General features: G+C 38.5%; 1 protein-coding gene across 2 annotated transcripts in view; it reads right to left on the reverse strand.

The window, feature by feature from the left end:
* Nucleotides 1-247: 247 nt before the first annotated feature.
* LOC131075837 (SNF1-related protein kinase regulatory subunit gamma-1-like) overlaps nucleotides 248-23,487 on the reverse strand; it is a 108,926-nt gene continuing 85,686 nt past the window's right edge. For both annotated transcript variants that reach the window (XM_058012758.2, XM_059218586.1), the window contains 4 exons: nucleotides 19,524-19,966; nucleotides 1,375-1,641; nucleotides 929-1,101; nucleotides 248-742 (listed from right to left, as the gene is read on the reverse strand). In XM_058012758.2, coding sequence (XP_057868741.1) covers nucleotides 475-742; nucleotides 929-1,101; nucleotides 1,375-1,641; nucleotides 19,524-19,966 — 1,151 coding nt within the window. In that variant the 3' untranslated portion in view covers nucleotides 248-474. The remainder of the gene's footprint in view (nucleotides 743-928; nucleotides 1,102-1,374; nucleotides 1,642-19,523; nucleotides 19,967-23,487) is intronic.

Consider the following 23,487-nt stretch of genomic DNA (forward strand, 5'->3'; position numbering starts at 1 on the left):
TTGTATAAATATATTTAAATCAGATCTATGGCACTTATGAAAGATGTTTTTCACTTACCGAATCCTTCCCCCCATTCAAGAAGTCGGAGTTGATTGCTTTCCAGGTTTTACAAGCAAATTGGAGATCTCCCAAAGTATAAATTCCTTAGATGACCAATGACAAAAGCAATAAAAAATCACGATGATCACTAGCAGTCAGTAAGAGCACAAAATAATGTTCAGGTTTTGAAACATTCAGTACTCGTTCTTGTTTTCTTGTTAAAGTAACCCTTCATTGTGATTATTAGAAAATAGAGACAATATCGTATCTTCTTTGATACATACTTAAATCAAACCTGTGGCACTTATAAATGATGTTCTTATTATTGCGGATCCATTCGTGTACATGAAGTAGAAGTAGTAGCCTTCCAGATTTTACAAGAAAATTGGAGAATTCACTTAGGCATAAATTCGACTCAAAAATCACCACGATCGTTATAATTCCTTTAGTAATAGCTCAAAATGATTTTCACAATAATTTTCAGGTTCTGAAACAAAGCACGATATGACATCTCTTGAAGTAATAACACCACACAATTCATCTTGCTCATCAACTAAATGAATTCTATGAATACCCTTTTCTGCTAGAACTTCTATCACATCACCAAGAGGAGTGTCAGACCTGCATGTTATGGGAGGCATCATAAATGATGAGCCTATAGTTGAAACAACAGTTCTCATGAAGTCCAGAACAGTCAATTGCCTGAATAAGACCAATTCAAAACATTATTACCAAAAGGAACAAGTCTTTGCTTGAGAAATATATTCGGTCTTCTTTACAATGTGCATTTAAATGTATTAAGGTCAACAAGAACTAGTCCTTGCTTGAGCAATGTATATTGTCTGCTTTGCAACATACATTAAGATGCACGAAAGCTTCCAACATTACCTGAACTTAGAAAAGAGTTCTCGATGTAAGAGCAAGAATTGTATGTCCCTTATGCTTATATTCCCAATTATCTTCTTTGTTGGACCTTGCACAACTGGAAGGCCCCCAATCTGTTTTTCGTGCATGCATTTGAATGCTTCTAGTACCAGCTCATTACCACCAACGGAAATGACCTAAAGGTGATAAATGAATGAGAAACATTAGAATATGTGGTGCGGTTAGAACTTGATGTTATATAAATTCCTCAATGATCATTTGTGACTATATACCCCCTCAATAGTAGAGGACACTTATGCATGATACTCAAAAACACTTGCAAGCATTGGTAACTAGAGGATAGATAAAATGCAAGAAGCTGAATTGTGTTACTGTTAGATGGACAAAAGGAGAAGAAACAGATTGCATGGAGAACATAACAAAAAAACAGGGAAAAAAAGAGCTAATACCTTGTCTGGAGACATGAAAGGAAGCCCCATCTCAGATACGGACTTCCTAGCAATAGTGTCAAACCAATCTTGACCCCTGCATTGTGCAAGACCTTGTATAACCGCAGATTGAGTAATCATATTCTTAACTGATGGCTTATCAATTTCAATAACAGGTACACTTCTTAAACGATATTTTGAAAGTAACAGCAGCACAGTCAACATAGAATCATTTGGCTGAACAGGTAAGAATGGTGTCCATCTATAGGATCTGACAATCGTTTGAATCTGCAGAGAGGATGTAAAAAAAGTTGAAGAATCAATCAGAAAAATCAAACAATATCACATGTTAAACCAAGCAAGAGAACCATGAACTTGAGATAATGCAATAAAGCCATGAATGAAATAATGCATATAAAAGAAAACATAGAGACTGGCAACACAATGGTGGTTCCAGATTCTCTTTACTGTAGTACTTCCTTTCTTAGAAGTCTTCACTAAAAGATTCCCATAATTTTGCCAAGACCTTAATTTATAAATTACACTTCCAGGAATATTACAGTTCATAACAAGTCAAAACATCTTGTGCATACTGTTCATGTGTTTTTTATGACACCTTACAACATAGAATAAAATACCAAGTATCTTATCCTCTCTTGAACAAAATCTCCCCAAATGATAAACTTCATAATCAAACGAGATGACTCCAAGATTCCTATAGTCAGGTCTTGACATTATACATAGATAGACTCAGTGTATAGATGTGAGTGTTGGTAATTGTTGTGACCATTTCACACATCGCCCCATTAGAATGGGGACCCCCTCTTTTTTGTTTTTGTTTTGCTTATTCTTCTCTCTGCTTTTAGGGTTTTGAGTGAGTGAGTGGTCTGTCTGGGCTAGGGCTAAATCTTAGGAGTTTCTTTTGGATGTTATTCAGGCTGAGTCCAGTCGAATTTTGGAAAATTGTTAAGTATCCTCTCGAAGAATTGAGATTGTTGAAATAAGGTAAGCCTGTCAGGGGAGTTAAACAGGTCTCAGGTTAAGTCTAGATTGAAGATCTTTACGGCAAGGTCCAGTTTGTTTCCTAGTCTAAGTCAGTTAAACACAGTCAGTGAAGAAAGTGAGTCTAGTGGGCTGAGTTGAATAGATGAGGAAATAGATCAAGAGCCTGATAATGCCAAAATCGCTCCTGACCCTTGCTGAGGGTCCAAGGCGAACTTCATCCTAAAAACACAAATTCTTGTTTTGAGAGGGCTTGCTAACTGGTTCCTGGCCTTGAAAATGACTTGACTCTGCCTCGTGAAGTGATTGGAGACTTAAATTTTGAATAGTTTAGCCAGAAAGGGAAAAATCGCTCCTGACCCTTGCTGAGGGTCCAGGGCGAAAATGTTATTTAAGGCATATTTGTCACTGACTTTTCTAATTTGTTTTGTGCAGGGTCTCCAGGAGGGATGATTGGACGTGACTTGATGCTTTTGAAGATTTGAAGGCATGAAAAATGATGAATTTTGAAGGCTAAGGGAAAATCGCTCCTGACCCTTGCTGAGGGCCTAGGGCGAAATTTTGATTTCCCTCATCTTGTAGTGAAAAAGGGACCAAGTGTTGGGCATGAATGGAAAATGAATGACTTTCTCCACCCGCCTGAAGGAGTTTTAACTTGAAATGATGAAGGATCTTGTTGGAATCATCAAAATCGCTCCTGACCCTTGCTGAGGGTCCAGGGCGAAAAACTTATTGGAGTCATTCCTGACCTTGTTTGGTCAAATTGAGATATCAAAGGCATGGTGGAGGATGAAATGAGCATGATAAAGTATCCAGAATTGATTGAAGATGATGAATTGAAGGAGTTTTGCCCAAGAAGATCAAAATCGCTCCTGACCCTCTCTGAAGGTCCAGAGTGAAATTTTCAAAAGGCACATTTTCTTGCAAAGTCAAAGTGATTTTTATAATTGGAATAAATGAAAGCAAGTGTGTTTTACCCATTGAATATAACTTGGACAATCAACGAGGAAGTAATCAAGCCAGGTTTGAAAAATCGCTCCTGACCCTTGCTGAGGGCCCAGGGCGAAAAGCCTAATATTGGACATTTTTCTCCGAGTTTGGACAAATCTAAGCCTAGACATGAGCTTGAAATGATGTTTAAATTGCCTCAAAGTGAAGAAGGAATGTTAAGAATGCAAGATTTGAAGGCAATTATCAAAATCGCTCCTGACCCTTGCTGAGGGTCTAGGGCGAATTTCTAAGTTTCTCTCCTTTCTTTGAAGAATTAAGACAAAATCTTGTTTGGATAGAAGGAAGACGCAATGTGTTATGCCTTAGAGGCGATTTGGAGTCTAGAGGATGAAGGGCTATGTCTAAAACCAAAAGTCGCTCCTGACCCTTGCTGAGGGTCCAGGGCGAAAATCATAAAGCCAACATATTTCCTTCAAAATTGTGCTAAGGCAAGATTGTGCTAAGGAAGAAGCCCTTCAAAAACATGATGAATGATGATTTGCCTAGAGAAGTTGATGATGCTTAGCCAGGAAGCAAAAATCGCTCCTGACCCTCTCTCAGGGTCCAGGGCGAAAATTTTGAAAACTCCCATTTTACCTTGAAACAACAAAGCCAATTTGAGTAAGATGGATAAAGCAAGGACATTGCCAGGTGATGAATAAAATTTCAATGAAAGGTGATGGAGAATTAAGCCCAATTTGCAAAAATCGCTCCTGACCCTTGCTGAGGGTCCAGGGCGAAAAAACTTGAAAGAGAATTTTATGGCTTATTTTGGAGGCATTAACACGGTCTAGCTTGATGAAGAGGTGTTTTGATAAGGAAATGAGGATTTATAGTCAAAAATGAAAAAATCACTCCTGACCCTTGGAGAGGGCCCAGGGCAAAAAGCCTCAAAATAACACCTTTTCTCCAAAGTTTGATAGAGCTAAGTCTGGAAGCCAGTGAGAAGATCTATTTGGAATGTCTTGAAGCAATTTTGAGCATTGACAAATGCTAATTTTGAGCAAAAAATGGAAAATCGCTTCTGACCCTTGGAGAGGGTCCAGGGCGAAATTTCCTCTAAAGACTTCGTTTCCTTCAAAATTGTTGATGAATTAACTTGATAGTGCAAGGAAATAGATCTTGGAAATAACGATGAGGGTTCAACAATCAAATTTATGTGGATTTTAGCTCAAAAATGAAAAATCGCTCCTAAAAGGTCCAGGGTGAAATTTCCTCTAAAGACTTCTTTTCCTTCAAAATTGTTGATGAATTAACTTGATAGTGCAAGGAAATAGATCTTGGAAATAACGATGAGGGTTCAACAATCAAATTTATGTGGATTTTAGCTAAAAAATGAAAAATCGCTCCTGACCCTTGCTGAGGGTCCAGGGCGAAATCATCATGGAATTTCATCAAGCCTTGTTTTAAAAAATTAATATTCTCCAATTTGCATTTGATCGCCAAAATTATTAATTTTGAGGCATTTGGAAAGTTAAACTTAAATTCCCATTAAATTAAAAGCATTTTAGCATTTAATAAATTAATTTTGAGCCTTGAGAAAACCGAAATTTTAATTTGGAGGCATTTAAAATTAATTTTTATTAAATTAAAGTTCAATTAATAAGCACTCAAGGCATTATTTTGCTTTTATTTGCCAAGTCGGCCACCCCTTTTGGAGATTTTATTTATTTATTTATTTTTTACCTCCTTTTTGTCGAGTCGGCCTAGAGGAAGCAAGGGGTAAGCGCTCTATATAATAGGGATGCTTTGATCAAGTTTAATCATTCATTCAATCATCCTTTTAAGTGCGAAATTGGAGAGCTGATTAGAGGTGCGAAATAGAGCTTATTTGGAGCAAATTTCTTCTAAGTGTTGAAGGCTAACTAAGGTGGAGTTTATTCTTTTCAAGCTAGAGGAGACGCAATTCATCCAAGAGAGGGCTTTGATCTAAACTTTGCCTAGCGAAATCCATTACTTGCATCATTTTTTAGAGTTAGTACTCAAGAGGAGGTATAGCGTAATTATCTTAGCATCCTTGTGTAAGATTTGATTTTTTAACACCTTTTTGGAGAAGTCTAAGTGTTGATTAGTTAATTAGGAAATGATAACTCTAGACTTATCATGAAGTTTCCTAATTAATAACTTTAATCTTCCTTTTGAGTCTTAATTTCTATACTTCAAGATATAATGCTTAAGAGCTAATTTTGAAATGTTGTGTAGGTGTCAAGATGGCGACTCCAAAGGCAGGAGCATCTACTAGTCACCCAGCTCTCATCAAAGAAGATCAGAGGAACGATGAACTGGAGACCAGGATTGTGTCCAAATGGAGTAATATCGGAGACACCAACTTAGGAAACTTCAATGTAAAAAAGTTTCGAGAAGTCCCCTACATTGGCAAGCCATCACCTGTTGCGAAGAAGATAATTGACAGTGGCATCATCAAGGCGGCAGGTTTCCCTCCAGCAGTCAAGTGTCATGAGCTAATGATCGAGTGTGCCTGCCATTATGACTCACAATCAAGGTCGATCGTATCCAAGGAAGGGAACACCTTAGCTTATCTTTCAGAGGAGGCTATAAGTGAAGCTCTTCATCTTCCAGAGCATAAGGATATGATTTACAAAAGTTTAGAAGGAGCCAAGTCAATGTATGAAGATGATCCCGACACTTGCTTGAATCTCATCAATAAGAATTGGTAGCTCAAAAGTCGTCCTTGCCTGAGCAAGATTCCCAACACACCACATAGGATCGACTTCCAGGAGGAGTACAAAGATTTGATAACTTTGCTCAATCGAGTTACAGGGGCTCCTCAAGCCTTCTACTTCGAAAAGTGGATGTTCTTCTTCATCCAAGTGATAGTCCAAGGAAAAGGAACGATTCATTGGGCTAGAATTATTAGCCATTGTCTGGATGTGCAATTGAGAAGGCTAAGACCTACTAGATCATTCCACATGAGCTCATATGTCATAAATGCCTTGATCAGGAGTTTCGAGTATGCAGGGCTACCTCATAGAGGAGTGATCGGAAGAGGACCCAGAGAAGTGAGAGTTTGTGACTCTTATGTTCATTTGCATCATCCACCTGGAAGTGACTACAAGTTAGTCAATGATACCTTCACGATGAACATCACTAGGATATTGCAAGGCGGGATTCACAATCGACTATCTCTGGATGCACAAGAGCTTGTGACGAGGTATGGTGCATGGTTCATCCAGTTTCAAAAGTTTACATATATCAGAGTTCAGGGGTGTCCTTCACCTCCCTACATGTTGCCAAGGTATCCGACAGATAGGATAGTGCTACTTGAGGTGACCAGACAGTTGGCAGCTTATGCAAAGGCATCCAAACACAAGCATGGAAATGCAGTTCCCGTGCCCATCATATTGGGGAATTCAGTTGAGGTATGTCCTAATACTCAAGCCTTGGATGATGCAGAGAAGGAATTGGCTTTATATTCATTCACATTCTTTGCCTCGAGGGAGAATTTTGATCCTCATGGTTATATGGAGGAGACAGTTGGTAAGAAGTACAAACACGAATTTCAGGTAGAGGACTTTTGGATGAATCTCTCAAGTGATTTAGAGGTTAAAAGAAAGATGCATTCCAGGCTACCCTTAGATCTCATCAGGAAATGCAAAGTTTATAGAGTAGCTGATCAAGCACAGGATAGCGGTAGACATCTCCAGTCATCTTATAACAAAGAAGACAAAGCAGTGAAGATAGATTGGAATGAACTTGAGGTTTTGGATTTGAGAGCCTTGATGGCTCCTGTTTTATCATGTACTCGCAAATGGGTGGATGTACAACATCAGAAATTGAGAGAGCAGAATGTGTCAATGACTTTTACTTTGGAGGCAAGACCAGAAGAAGGAGAAGCAAGCGTGAGTGAGAACACTTCTCATCCTAGAGGTGCAAAGAGAAAAGAAAGACCTGAAAAAAGGGAGTCTTCCAAGAAGAAGCAAGAGGCCAATCGAGATCACCCATCAAGCACGTCTTCTTGACATGAAAAGAAGGCAAGACAAGGAGAAGGTCAAGGGAAGATGGTACCTGAAGTTGATGAATCTATGGAGTCCATGGTACAGAATGATAAGCCTAAAAAGGGGCAGACACCTCAGCATTCATCAAGTCAATCTCCCCAAGTTGATGAGATACATGAAGAGAAGAATGATGATGAAGCGACATCTCCTCTTCGAGAAGATGAACCATTGCCTAAAGAAATACAAGTGAGAGAGACAAGATCTGCCATTCCGGATTGGTTAAAAGAGAGACTGACAAGGGTGATCGTAATTGAAGAAGAAGATGTATTTGATTTAGAAAACCTCAAAGGGAATTCTCAGGAGGTAATGGAAAAGAAGAAGGCCACCAAGATGTCCAAGGTAATAAGAGATGAGACAAGATCCAGGAAATTGCAGATTGCTACACCAATAGTGGACAAGTATGAGGGTGAGATTCTTGCAGATGAGTATGATTTAGAAACATTTGAGCTTGGTCCACTCACTACTGAGCAAGCAATGGAAGAAGCAACTGATTCATTTGAAGCACTTAAAGACAAACTTAAGAAAGAAATGGAAAAAAATAGGAAGCTTGAGAGAGAGAGAGGTGCTTGGAGAGGCTATTTTAGTCATCTCAATCAGCCCTTGAGACCTCAGGATCCAAGAGTATCTCCTTTGCAGGCGCTTCCTCTTGAATCAGTTGGCGAAGCAAAAAGGGTCAAAAGCTTGGTTCAGCTTATGAGTTCTTGGATTGATAAATCCCACACAATAGCTGTTGAATTTGCAACAAGAATGATGAAGACAATTCATCGAGCTATCCAGGTCCTTGAGATTATCCACAATCTAATGATAACTGTAGCCGCTTTCGCTCACACTAGAGATGTTATCATTTCGGTCCTGCAAGTAATCAGGCAAACACCAAGGAGGATCCTGGCACAAGAAAAGATAATGGATGGAGGAACTCACAACCTACTACAGTGGTCAGCTCTACTCCAAATGAAAGAGGTTCTTTTCGAAGACATCAACACCAAATGCAGTCAAATTGAAGGTGTCGTCCATCCAATTCAGGATAAGGTGTTTGAGGTGTTGTGTACCATTCTTGGCAGGCGGATCAAGATTGAGACAGATGTGGACCTCCAAGAATTGGAAGAGAGAGTCAAGGTCATCTTTTGCAAAGATGAGAAGGTCATCACAGATGGGCAACGAGACCTAATGTTCACTACCATGCTCTTGATTGAGAAGATCAAAGAACTCGAACCTGGATGGGAAACGGCTCTTCTCACGGTTTTTGATCAAGTCATTCACTTGGAGGAACAAATGAGGAATCTTCCTAAGATTCCTATTGCTGAGATTGAAGGAATTGTGTCTAGATTCGTTGGATATGCTAAGAAAGAGCATAGGAAGGGGAACAAAGTTCTAGAAGAAAGGTTGTTATAGGATGATGTGGCATCTTAATTATCATTGGTCTATGTTTCCTCGACTTTTTTGCCAATTAAATATTTGGCTATGCATTTAATAATGTTCATCTAAAAGGGGAACTTTTTGTAACAAACCCTAATTAGGGTTTAGGTGTCAGAATCTCAGCCGTTGATCTTCTTTTGATCTGGGCCATTCATTGTAATTGAGGATGCTATATATACCCTCACTCATTTTCATTTTGTTATTAGATATTAAGGAGATAGATAATAGTTAGAGCTTTGGAGAGAAGAAAGTTATTTTGTAGCAAGATTGAGTAGTGAAGAAAGAATTTCAAACAATTGTTGTCTATTTTGGCTTTGAGATCAATAAAATATTGAAGTTATGGTGTTTTATTGCAATTCTTGTGGCTATCTTCATGGTTGTTTACTTTCTTGAATCATTCTCAGTCGAAGTAGTATTTAAGTTTGAAGGACTAAGTGTTGTGATTGATCTTTGGTGAGATTCACGTTCCAAACCACTAGCTTCTTACTGATTGTAAGGACGCCTTGCATGGTCAACTGGAGATATTAAGATTGCTTGAACCTTCAATCGTTATTGAAATATTGATATGTATCTTTATGGTAGTATCTATAATTCTTGATGATTTGAAAATCACTAATCACCTTCGAAGATCGCATCAATTCCAGTAGAGTTGTAATTCCTTGGCAATACTTGAATTGGTAGAATCTTACCAAGTCTAGCTTACATTGAGTCATTCTTAGGATTAGATTAGTATCCATCTCTTGAAACCCTATCTTTTGCTATTTTTTGAGAACCTATTAGCATTTAGGAAAATCCTGTTCCTGTAGATCGAGAATACGTAAGGCCCCTTGAAGAAACAGCATTCACAACGACCACTGGTGCTTCTCCACACGTAGAGATCCTACAACGAAGAACCTTGAAGTCACCCTGATTGATCCTTTTTGCAATATCTTCAACATTCAGAGACTTTACTCAAGAGACAATAAGGTACCATTTGGGTATTTTATTCTGTGTTTGGTTGTGTACAAAATACACATCAACAGTAATCCAAGGGGACTTACGTTTATGAACTACAACTGGAATGTGAACATAGGATGTATCAATCATGTGATGTTTCTTCTCCTAAACTAATTCAAACTCAAATGAAAAAAGGACAAAAGGGGAAAGGGTTTAGAGAATCTATGTTAACTCCTACTTCCAAATGACAGTGACAATAATGAATGATGCTTTGATAGACAAATCCTTCATGAAACTACTTTCTACTTAACTAGAGATAGCTGACAACGCCATAGAAAGAGTGTGATCTCCAAATGTAGTGGAAGATCTTCATATTGTAAACAATCCATTCAAATACCCAATATTGGCGCAATCCAAATGAAGTATTCACAATCGAACTTAGCCACAATAATAATTAGGTTCAGACTAACCATGCAAAACAACTTGCAATCAACAAAGTGTAAATGATATGAACTGAAGGATTCATCAAATATCATCACACTTCTCTGTCATAATCAATGAACTTTATCTAAATTTGAGAAGTAACAAGGAACCATGCAAAATGTAGAAACACAACACATACATCCACCATAACTTCAATGAAAGTATTGAATTGATTTCAACATAACTTGACAACAATTTCAAGCTTCCTCCTCTACTTTACTGCTAACTATCTAAATTTGAGAAGTAACAAGGAACCATGCAAAATGTAGAAACACAACACATACATCCACCATAACTTCCATGAAAGTATTGAATTGATTTCAACATAACTTGACAACAATTTCAAGCTTCCTCCTCTACTCTACTGCTAACTATTACCTAACTGCATGGTTACCAACTATTCTCTATTAACCTTTACAATGAGAGCATTAAGCCTTATATAGAGGTCTCATTACATTTTGAAGGCTCAGATTGATTTCTCAAATCAATGGCCAAGATTCAACAATAAAACCCTAATTAGGGTTTGCTACAATAAACTCTTCTCTGACCAATGATAAAATTACAATATATAGGACACATGTCCTCCTTTTATTTCTAACCAATGAAAGGTGAGGTTAGGTACATAAAATAATATTTGATGTAATGCCTATCACTTGATCCTTTTTTGAATGAGTCAGGTGCATTTCAATGCATCTGGACGTGTTGACTTGGAAGGGCTTGAGTGGGTTGATGATGACTGGATTCTGTAAAGCCCTGCATACCTAACCCCATTAGTTTCCTTGTCTTGAAAATATGGGTCCCTCTTTTTCTTTTTTTTTCTTTTTGTAGCTTTGTTTTTTAGTTTTTGCCTTGACACTTCGGAATTTCAGAACCCTGGACCCCTGAGGTGTCCTTTGCCTGTTTTTGAAGTCCTACCCCAAAACCCCGGAGTTTCGAGGTAGGCACTTGTTTTTGGTTGTGTTCTTACCCTGGAGCCCCGGAGTTCCAAGGTAGGTTTTTTTTCTTGTGTTTGTCACAACCTCGGAACCTCGGAGTCCCGAAGTCGTGCCTTCTCTCTTTTTGTCATTGAAGCCTCGGAAGTCAGAAGTCTTGGAATTCTGATTTCTTCATGTTTTGTTGTTTGTCATTTCGGAACCCCGGAAGCTCAGAGTCTCGAAGTTGTTTTGCTTGTTTTTCTTTGTCCACCCAGGAACCCCGGAGTCCCAAGGTGCTCCTGCTTGTTCAAACCCCGAAACCCCGGAGTCCCGAGGTTTATTTGTGGTTTTTGGCTTTTTTGTGTTTCACCTCGGAAGTCCGGAACCCCGGACTCCCGAGGTCGTGTTTGAGTCGACTGTACGGACGGAATATCGGGGGTATAAATAGAGGAAATGAACTCTTTTGAGCTCATTTGTGCATTCAAGTTTTCCGATTTCCTTACTCTGCCTCCAAACTTCGTGCCTCCATATCACTGAGTTTTCGAGGGATTTTTTCTGTCAGGTTGGTGGATTTCTTTGCCCTCTTTGTGTTTTCTAGTTTAGATCTTTTGGTTTTTTAGTTTTTCTCATTTTGAGTGTTTGTTTTCTTCCCGCATCCCTTAGGGTTTTCCATAGTTGTTTTCACCTCGGAACCCTGGAGTCTCGAGGTTGATCTTTTTTGAATTGTGCTTTCACCCCAGAGTTCCAAACTATCCCTTTTGACCAATGGATGAACTACACCTAACCTCAGAACCCCAGGACCCCGGAGTTCCGAAGTTCTTTCCTCTTAGGCCATTGTTTTAACTTGGAATCCTGGAGCCTTGAAGTTCCGGAGCATATTTTAGGCCATTATTTGAACTACCCTGGGACTTTGGGTCCTTGAAGTCTCGAATGAGCTGCACACTTAGTCCACCCCGGAACCATGGAATTCCAAGTTTATTGTTTTAGCCTTGTCTTACCTAGGTTCCACTGTTTTGGTCCACCCCGGAACTTCGGGATTCCGAAGTTCCGGGTCATGTTCTTAGCCCATCCTCACCTCAGAACCTTGGAACCCCGGAGTTCCGAGGTCAGTTATTTGAGAAAGATTTTTCCATCCTCACCTCAGAACCTTGGAACCCCAAAGTCCCGAAGTGGGTAATATAATTGATATATTTGATGATGTGATAGGCTAATTTGTGGTTCTTTCTTGCAAATCAGAAAAATTAGATGGACCCAACTTCCAGCAAGAAAGGCAAGGAATTGGATAGACTCCCCACAACCATGAAGTACCATTATTAGAGGTAGGTTTATGTTTCAAAATTGGATGATCAAATCAAATGGGTAACTGATGCAGAGGTAGGACATGTTGAATTAGAAGACATTGCAACACAATTGGATAAACCAAGGCTAGAGGCTCCTTACAGGAGGATCAAGAGATCAGGGCCGGTAGAAGCAACTGTTTTTCTTCAATCCATCCAAGCCCCCGAATTCATTATGACCCGGGCACACTTCTACAATGCAGACACTAGGAAGTGCACCGATGCCCAAGGAAGGACAGTAATAGATTTATCTGCTGATATGCTGGGATATGTGTTTGGTATTCCTTCAAGAGAGGAAGAGATGTTGTTAACAATTGAGGAAGAAGCCGCCGAAGTATGGGATGGTAATATTGCTTCGAGCAAAAGGCATATGAATGAAAATTGGCTCGAGGAAAGGAAAATAGGATTAAAAGCCAATGACATCCTAAGGGCAGATTTCAAGGAGCCACAACATGACCTGATTATTATGCTGAGCAAGGCCTTCGACAAGACAGATTGTCGTCACTTCCACCCATGGATGTTTCATTACATGACTACTATTCTGATTGGCAAGAAATATTTTGATTGGGCTCATATCTTATCAAACAATATACACAGGCAATTGGTAGATGTGCATAAAACGAAGAAATTCTTCTTCACTTCATATGTTGTCTGGGTAATGGCTTGAGCAGGAAAATTTCTAGGGTTGCAAACAGAGGGTCGGCTCGGAGATGAGGAAGAACAAAAGAAGGTGTGGGAGTATTACACCCAACTCCCTCTAGGCAACGCAAAGGAACATTACAAAAGAATAAACGATGCCTTCCTTTTCCCTGTCATCATCAAACTCACAAGTGATACAGGTTATAGAATAAGCCCAGAAGCAATGGCCATAATCAGGGAATGGGCATGTTGGTTTATTCAGAACGAACGTTCCACGTATATTAGGGTCAGTGGATTCACGGGGAGCCCTATGCTGCTCCCAAGATACTGCAATGACCGCATTATATTATTAGAGTATGTCATGCAGATGCTTGGGTTGCAATCACTTTTGTCTCAAAAACATAAGACAGGTGTTGATTTTTCAGTTTCTATTGGTTATTTTTCCTGTTCCAAGATTCAGGTAGCTAAGACGACGGAGCAAGAGTTGCAAGATCTAAATTTAAAATAATTCAGTTATGCTAGAGAGTATTACGACCCATACAACAAACTAAAGCAAATAATGCCAAAGGCATATGAGGGACACAAGTCAAGATTGGAGGATTTTTGGGCCAACCTTCAAGACAGTTTTGAAGTTAGAGAGAAAAGGTATTCCTGACTCTCAGTTCCCCGGATTAGGAATTTTGAAATAGAGACCAATCTCCCTAAAGAGTTAAGGGATGATGGTGATTTATTAGACCCTACATATAAGGAACAAGAAATTGATAAGCCCCTCTCTCCAATCAGATGGTCGGGGCATGAAGAGGTGGATATAGATAGAGTAACTCAAACTGTTATAGACAAAACTAGGCAGTGGCTAAGTTTGAGGGTTAGGTCGAACGCTTCGAAGGGGAGGCAAAAGGAATCAACCTCAGGTGTTCCTCAGTCAAGGGGTTATAAGGAGTATGCCCGCAAGACAAGGTTCAGCTCTAGAAAGAATACCTCTACGGACCCAGAAGAGGTGGCGCAACCCGAAGAAAGTACTGAGGAACTCCTCAAGCAAGTCCATGAGCGAATGAGTAAGGCCGAAATTCTGAAGAAGGCTGCTGATTTTGGAATCAGAGAAGGGTTAGGAGCTATGCCATTGGTAGAGGTACTCCCTGTTAGGGCAGCAATTGGGCAAAAGCTAGGAGAAGGCATTCAGGAGGAAGATGAACAAGAGAAAACTGATGAAAATACACAACCTCCTCCTGATACGACAAGTACATCTACTCAGCCCTCGCCAATTGCTACCACACAGGCTCCAATTTTGACATCAACCACTACAACCCCTCTGCCAACATCATCCGGTGTCTTTGCAGCAACATCAACAACATTACCTCAAGTAACTACAGTATTGTTTCCTGCTCTAGAAAATGTAAGCATTCATAACATTGAATCAGATTCTGACCAAGAGGATGAGCAACCTATGGAACAACTGGTACAAAGACGAAACGCAGGGAAGAAAGAAAAGAAGTTCACCAAGCTCAAGGAACAGGTACCAATTGACCCCATGAACATTGATGAACAGGGTCTACTAGTTGAGCAGCCACTTGGGGGAAAGAACGAATGAAATGAGCCTGAGGATTCATAGGATGAAAGATTGGTCTTAACTCCAAAGAACCAAGAAGATCTACTAAAAGAGATAGCTGCCAAGCAGATAAAAGTGGCAGGGAGTTTGAATAAGAGATGAGTGATAGGTTAGGAGAGTTGCATAAGCAACAGTAGTTGATGTTGATGTCACTCTTCGAACTGCCCGAATTCCACCGGCTACATCAACCCCAGATATTCAAACCCAGGAGCAAGCTGGAGAGGAGAAAGATGAAGCAGAGGAGCAATCAAACGTACACGTGGTGACTGTTGATATCGTGCCACATGAAGGTGAAAAGGATAAGGATGTGCCACAATGGTTAAACTTCACCTTTGAGAAGAAGAAGAAAGTGGTGCTACCAAAGGTTACATTACAACAGGCCATCACTAAAGAACCACGGAAAACAAAGAGAGCAAAGACAATGCACCATTTGTCAAGGATAGGTTTTGGTGAGGTGATTGCTGATGTAGCAATTCCAACACAAGCTGAAGGTCAAGACTCCCTGAAATAGCAGGTTTCACAGGTCAAATTGGGTAAACAGACCAAGTGGGGAGAGCTAGATACATTAGAACTTGCTACTAGTGTCATCAGGGGCCGAATAGAAAAGGAGCACATCTTCCATTCAAAGGTCAAGGCACAGCTGGAACAATATAAGCAGTTGTTGGTACAGATGGGTAAGCCCCTAGATACATGTGTAACCTACCCTCAACCTCATCACTCCCAAAAGGAAATATAAAAGCATTGGTTGAGGTAAGACAGATGGTAGCTACAACAAAGACATGGGCACGAATAAATGCCTCTAAAAAGTAGATTATTCTTGCAAAACACCATGAGGGAATATGTAAAGGCCATGCAGGTTGGAGGAGCGTTAGCTTCTTGTTCTCAGCCGTGGGAGCGGAAGCTCAACATTTTTGGCAAACAGTTTCAAATTTTGAATAAAGTTTTGAGTCTTGGGGAAGAGGTTATAATAAGGGAAGACCTCTTAGGCAAAGATAGTTGTGAAAATTTGCAGTCCTACAAATACATTTTGGAGTTGAAGATTGAAATGCTTCAACAGTATGAGAAGGATATAACAGGTATTCGGTCTCCCCTTCTCAGGGTAGTGGAGAAGTACGAGAAGTTTCTAGGGCAGTTATTAGGAGTTTTTGGGCTTGGTATAGCCAATGTATAGCCAGTGTTGGACGTATGGAGGAGGACCAGGTACTCCGCCAGTGGGATGCATATGAGGCACAACATTTTGCAGCTCTGACTCAGTTTAATGTTGCGTTAATGGACAGGTATACATATTTGATAACCCAATGTCAACAGGCCACAGAAACAATAGACGAGTTAGAAGGTGTAAGAAAGAATGCAGAGGAGATTTTGAGGAAGTATAAGTTCAGAATCAAACATGTTGTTGATCCTCCTGCTGAAGTGATTGCATCTATCATTAGCAATTACAAGACCTATAAAAAGAAGTGAAAGATAAACATATAGTTGGTAATGATAGCATGACATTTTGAAGGAGTTTTGCATGACACCACATTGGGGCTTCAACTCTACCTCCAACTTACACTTTAGTTTTGAGCAAAATTTTGCATGACTACAAAAGCTTGGCTCATGTAGCACTGTTTTCGTAGTGCTCTCTGAGTCCCAATTTCGTAATAGTTGACTGGAGTCTAAGGCAGAGACTTGCATGTCAACTGCGACTCTTTGCTTTTTAGTTCTTAATTTAGGTAGATTTATTTCCTAGAAGGTAGGACGAGAAACTCTATAGATTGAGGAGTTTGATTCATTTGTAAGGGTCCACAAATTGATGATTTGATGCCCACTTAGAGATTTTAGATTATTTTTTGCAGATTGTTATGAACTAGATTATTTTTTGTGATACATTCTTTGAAGTTAATACAAGAAGCAGCGTATAGATTGCTTGATCTATGCGTATGTGCTATTAATTTGTTCTTTGAAGTCTGGTATTGTCTATTATTTGAAATCGGCAACTGGTTCTGGTCTTATGTTTATTGCTTTATGAATCATACTGCGCACGTAAGTGGTGTATGAGAAATACTGGGATAGACGATATTGTGATGATATTATTTCCACGAATTTGTGAGGTTGCTGACTTTGCAGGTTTATTGGAGCTCCGTTATTGAATGCTAATTTGGATGATATTGATGATTTTGGATTGCAGGGTACTTACTAAGTAGCTCATTAAGTTGTTATTGAGTTACTTTCATTGTTATTTTCTTGTTTCCCTGTCTTTGCAATTTATTTCGAAAGAGGATCTTAAACCGTAAAATACAAAAAAAAGTAAAGTTATTGGAAGTTATTGGGATTCGTTTAACCAGCATGCCCCTTCACAAGTACAACCGCATCAACCGTTGAGCTACCCATCATCGTCGAGACCCGACTATAGAGACCTTGGAGTAGTTAGTTTTTCGGAACTTATTACTTTTCAGGAGAGGTGATGATTGTTTACACAAATTACCTGACTGTCCGTGAGTGTGTCAAAACACCCGTCAACAAATTCCACCTCATCGCTTTTCATGTAGATCATCACAATGTGCTTGTGATTGAGGCATATCTCTTGATACTCAACATTACTTAGCCTTTTTGACTATGATGGTGATTGGGATATATCATATTCCCAGATTGTATCTTAACATTATCAAGTCTTCTAACTTTGATCATATTTTTTTGCACAATTTCATCTCCTGGGAATCTTCTTCCTTGTGTTGCATTTTTCCTTGAACATCCTACCTCTTGGTAGTCCTTGATCTTATAATGTGAAATGGGCTTGATGTAGCATATGCTTGATGATATGTTGATCCTGACTTTGTGATGTCCTTGTTGGATCTTGATCTTCCTTTTGCCTATGCTTGATTATCGCGTGCAAGCTCATCCTCTTGCTTAGGAATCTTCTTCCTTGATATGCACTTATCCTTGACGATCTTCACTAAGATTACTTCCTTGTTGTACTAGCAATAATTAATGCCGAAGTACAGAGTCACTAGGAGAAGATTAATAGTAGATATAAGGAAAAGGTTGATGTGAAAAGGAGATAAAGATAGTTAGCGGTTGGAGATGAAGTAATGATATATTTCTTGAAATAATTTACAATTGGAACATACAATAAGCTAAATATGAAGAAGTTTGGTCCTTGTAGAGTTGTGAAGAGGTTTCATTTATGAAGTAAACAATGGCAAGGTCAAACGCCACAACAATAAAAAGAGAAGATTTAAAAAAATTTGGATGGCATATACACCAAAAACGATAGTGTTGTGTTGTAAACGCACATGCCCCATTTCAAATGGGGATCCCCACTTTTCTGCTTGCTAGATTAGGTAGTTTTGCTTTGTTTTGCTTGGCTTGGCAATAGTTTTAGTCTCTTAACCTTTGTTTGGGTTTCAACATGTCTTGTTAGTCTGGTTTAAAACTATTGATCAATCCTTGAAATGACTTAGAATGCAATCTTTGTCCTTGAAGGTATGATCAAGTCAGGAATCCAAGTTTTGAGTCCGATATCCATGAACAAACATCACAATTAAGAATTGAGGTCAAAGAGCAAGAAAGTTGTCAAAAGTTGTATAATCTTGTCAATGTTGTCGAATGTTGTCAAAATTGCAAAAAATGTTGCTAAGGAAAAAATGTCGAGAAAAGTATGAAAATTTGGAAAATGTTGCTAAGTGTGGAAAATGGTAAAAAATTCCAAGGGATGACCTCCTTACCACTTTAAGGGATAGAATCATCCTAGAAGTGGCCTATTTGTGACTATTTACAAAAATTAATGACCAGTATGGATTTGGTGTCTCCTTTTATATTCTATATTCTTTAATTTCCATGACTTCCTTACCACTTTAAGGGATAGAATCATCCTAGAAGTGGCCTATTTGTGACTATTTAAAAAGATTAATGACCAGTATGGATTTGGTGTCCCCTTTTATATTCTATATTCTTTAATTTCTAAGTACTTAATTCTCTCCTATTTCTTTATCACACCCCACCTACCTTTTCCTTTCATTTCTTTATTCCACGCTTACATGCCCCTATGCCCCCCGTCCCATCCTAATTTTTAATTCTCACTAAGATCTGTTTTCTACACCAATGTATGCAAACCCTCAACCAATTTGTTTCTTTTACTAATACCATTCTTTAAATCACCTCTTCCCCCTTCTATCGTTCAACTTTTCCAACCGTTGACAATGACTATGGTAAAGTACTCACTTTTTAAAAGGTTAATGACACATCAAACAAGAGTACTAATAGCCCACCTCTCACTCAGTCTCTTTCAACTGCATCTCCCAAACCCCTTCTTTTCAAAATCACTAGGCTCACTTTCAACTACAAAATTCTTTTGATAAAAAGTAATGCAAAATTGTTTGTGGCCACTATTTGTGAAAGATTATACAAGATACATCAATCACATTCACACCATCCCAATTAAGTCAATCGTGTTTTCTCTCTCAGCATGAATCTCAGAACGAGCTCTAGACCACAGAAAAAATCCCATGAATTAGTATTTGAGGAGGTGAAAGAACAAACCAAAGACAAGTTCCTGTGGTTCACTGTTACAAGTAAGCAAATTAAGAATAAATATGGGCAGATATAAAGACAAATAAGAGTTGTCAGCATACCAAAGCGGTGGATCATGTATAGAGTTACTAATCCTTTGATTTTGTAATTTCAGAAAAGCTTAATTCCAATAGAAATGCAAACCTCTTGCAAGAGCCACACCAAATGCATGTCAAAGAACTCATATTGAGTATTTTATTTTACTATTTGTGGAGCAAAGTTTAGTAAAAATTGCAATCACTTGTAGTACAATCCTAACTATTTAAGAAATTCATCTTACAGCAGTAGACTTGAAAGGCTCTTCCTGGAGGATGGTCTTGTAGAAGTCATCACCTAAATAACTTGCAGCAGTTGAGGCATCCTTTCCAATGCCCTTCTCAACAGCTATTCCACCTGCAACTGCTGCTCCAACAGCCCCAATTGTCAATCCAGCAACTGCAGCAGGACCAGTTGCTCCCAACGCAAGTGCTCCCAAAGCACTAACTGCTCCTACTCCCATCCCTGTAACAACTGCTGATCCTGTTGCTAAAGCAACAGCTGCAAGATCTGCATTCTCCAAGACCCACAATATAATTGTTGAATAGTCCACCAAACCGAGATATCTGTCATACCATATTGTGGTATCATCTGCATCTAGATTCCGTATTGGAGCAGACAAAATATTGTGTTCTGAAAGAATCTGCACTGTGTCTGCAATCGATGCATCTCCTGGAATTTCAATTACTGCACAAAATGACAAAGATTAGACGAAAATTAAGAGATGCAATTCAGCCAGTGCATGGACAAAACTGATAATGATTACAACCATATTATATTATTATTTTAGTCACACTTCCAAGAACATAAAAAAGGAAACCAAAATAACAAAGATAACAAAGGAAAAGTTAAGCAACAACTTGCATACATGAATACACATCATGGATACTATCTAACTCTATTACATTTCATAGTTACATGTAACTTTTGAAAGAATCAATCCTTTATAGCATATTTTATAATATGAAATTGTTAAACAGTAGACGAGAAACTAAGAGCACTCAACAGTAAGCATTTCAAATAGGCTCAATGTAATGTCCCCACTTTGAAATAGAATTTAATGGTAAATATTAATAATAAAATTAAAATTTAAAAGAATAAAAATAATTTAAATTGAAAATATTAAAGTATTATTAAATATAATTAAAATTTTAATTAAATTAATGAATGGACAAAAGGCATGAAATGATAAGTTGTGACTCTCCCAAATATGAGGTGTAAAAGGGAGAAGAGAGACTCATTTGAGAGGGGATAGTTTGGGAATCAGAAGTGCAGAACTGACTTAAATAAGAAGTGCAGATCTGATTGTGAAAGGTTGTGTCCCTTTCAAAGGGCAGAAATAATGAAGAGTTGCACTCTTTCAAAGAGTAAAGAGTGCTAATGGTGAAAGGGTGTGTCTCTTGCCAAAGGGCATACATGATGAAGAAATGTGACCTCTCCCTCACATTGAGAGATATAAAGGAAAGGAATCAAAGCATCCAGTAACATCACCATCGATCAGTTCAGATCAAAACTGTTATTAAGTTACAGACAGTAACATAGCTGATCATCCAATAAATTATCACAGTTATAAAGATAGTGGATACTACAATCTGATACATGAACATAATCAGATATAATAAGAATATAAATGTGATAGGAATTAATTTTATAATGATGATAACTTGAAATATAATGTGATGAACTTAACTTATAAAGCTTATAATGAATGTAATTTAATGCTGTCACAAAATCTGATATAACACAATAATATGGACAATATAAGGACTGATTGATATGATGGTATAATAATGCTAAACTAAGGGAACTTGTAACCCTTACAAGACTGTTATAAAATCATATCAATTGCAAACTCATTGCTTAATGTATGTGGGACCTTCTCTTAGGTACGCCACTCCATAGTGGATGCCTAACCCCTGCCACATGGAACCAAGAGGGATGAAGCATCTTCTCTTGAGCTTAAGAGAGGAGGTGGTTGTGATGAGGCCGAACGGCGATAGGACACCTCACTGGGTACACCACTCCATGGTGGATGACTAACCCCTGCCACATGGAGCCAAGAGGGATGAAGCATCTTCTCTTGGGCTTAAGAGAGGAGGTGGTTGTGATAAGAGGGAATGGTGATAGGACACCTCACTTGGGTATGCCACTCCATGATGGATGCTTAACACCTGCCACATGGAGCCAAGATGGATGTAGCATCTGGTCTTGGGCCTAGGGTGGAGGGTCTCTTGGACACCCTATCAAACTAGCCTACCCTAGTGCACTAAGAATTGGATAATAAAGAATGGCAACTAACCTACAAATCTGATTTTCTCTAACAAATATAATACTAATGGAAAACACTATACAAAAGTACTCCCATAAACTTAATTACCTATTTTAGATTTGGGCAAATTTAGGTTAATTTAAAGTATAACTAATTAGGGGACATTACACTCAATTATAAGGTGCATTTCACCTTGTTGGTACCCTTAAAAATTTTGCCCACAATCACGTTTGTAGTCTTGAATCAGAACATTTTCATCAAGTTATCCACTAAGTTCTTCCTCTATCAGGTTTCTAGCTTGTCTGATTGTGATCTGATTTTTCGAATAACATGTCTTACAAGTTGTCTAAGGTTGAGCTATCCCAAGTAAAGGATAAAAAAGCTTCCTGATTGAGATGTTTCTGGCAATGGAACAAAGAGATGAAGATCATTGAGTGGAGTTCGAAGTCATCCACGTTGGATGATGGAATTATTTTACATCCACAACATAGATTATGGAAAATATGGACATGACAAGTCTTCCCCACTTGAATTTATTTATCCTCAAACAATTGAAAGTTCAAGTCTCCATCTCTTCCTATCTAAAATTCTCAACAAATATCAATATTTCCAAATTCTTCCCAAGTAGCCTCCTTCGTAGGTAGTGTTAAGAAATTTTTTAGTGCTTATTTTGTTATTTGTTAGTGCTCATTTTGTTTTAACAACTCGCCAAACATAGAATGAGTCAAACTATAAAAGAGAAAATCAAGGAAGACTCCTTCCTTTATATATGTATTATTTTGAATGGTTTTGTATGGCATAATAAAATACAAGTTTTATGTGCTGAATATGCTATTGATTCTCTCATTGTATCAGAGCTGGAAAACAAGGCAACGCCTCAAAAGGAGATGGAATCACTGATGGGTAGGCCCTGTGTGTGAATCTTGTCGTCTTTCTGCATCATTTTGTGGATAACTCAACCAACAACTATGCAACTTGTTATATTGAAGGAGGTTAGAGAAAAGATAAGTTTGCAAGTTTTATTTTGGAGCTTGCATTCTTTCTATATTCTTGCTATTAGTTTGAATTCGAGAGGTCATCGCTCCAAAAGCTTTTTGTTTATTGTTGTCCATACTGTACATTGCAAATCATCTAAAATCTTTAAGAATATTACTGAGGCTATTAAGAGTAGTTGTGATTGGTCAAAAGAAGAACTTCCGCTGCCCTATTGTACCAAAGTTAAGTCATGTTTGTTGAAATATTCCTTGGCTTTGTTCTGGTTGATATTTAGTGTGTTTTTGATATAGTATTGGTTTGTGGATAATATCAAATAAAGGAAAAAGACCTTGTTAACACGCAGCAGCTGTATATTTTTATGCATCCAATGATGAAAGTGTTTATGAGCCACTTCAAATGAAGGTCTGTGGTGAGCAGAAGATAGATCTAAATGTTAGTGTGTTTTTTGATATAGGTTAGTGGATAATATAAAATAAAGGAAAAAGACCTTGTTAACACACCGCAGCTGTAGATTCTTATGCATCCAATCATGGAAGTGTTTATGAGCCACTTCAAAGGAAGGTCAGTGGCAAGCAGAAGATAATTCTAAATGATCAGCAACAGTAGGGTAAAATGGAGCACATCATTATCTTACCACCCCTCATGTGTAGTCTTCTTAGCCTTTTTAGTGCTGGTATTCATGGCAGGGTGAAGAGTTCAGTTTGTAGCTATCTCCTACCTAATTTTCTTCAGATCTTTTTCCTTGATTTACAGTTTGTGGTAGAAAATCTGCTGGTCATGTACCATAACAAGACTCTAGATTGCTCTTTTGCAAGGAATGAACATATGGGTGGCATCGATCTCTAATAAAAGTGCTTCTCCAAATTGTGTTGATTGTTTGATATTGCATTGATGCAGATTTCTCTTTCATGGGATTTCTCCCGTGTGCATAGTTTTGTTAGGC

This window comes from Cryptomeria japonica, chromosome 3 (assembly GCF_030272615.1).
Source record: "Cryptomeria japonica chromosome 3, Sugi_1.0, whole genome shotgun sequence".
NCBI lineage: Eukaryota > Viridiplantae > Streptophyta > Pinopsida > Cupressales > Cupressaceae > Cryptomeria > Cryptomeria japonica.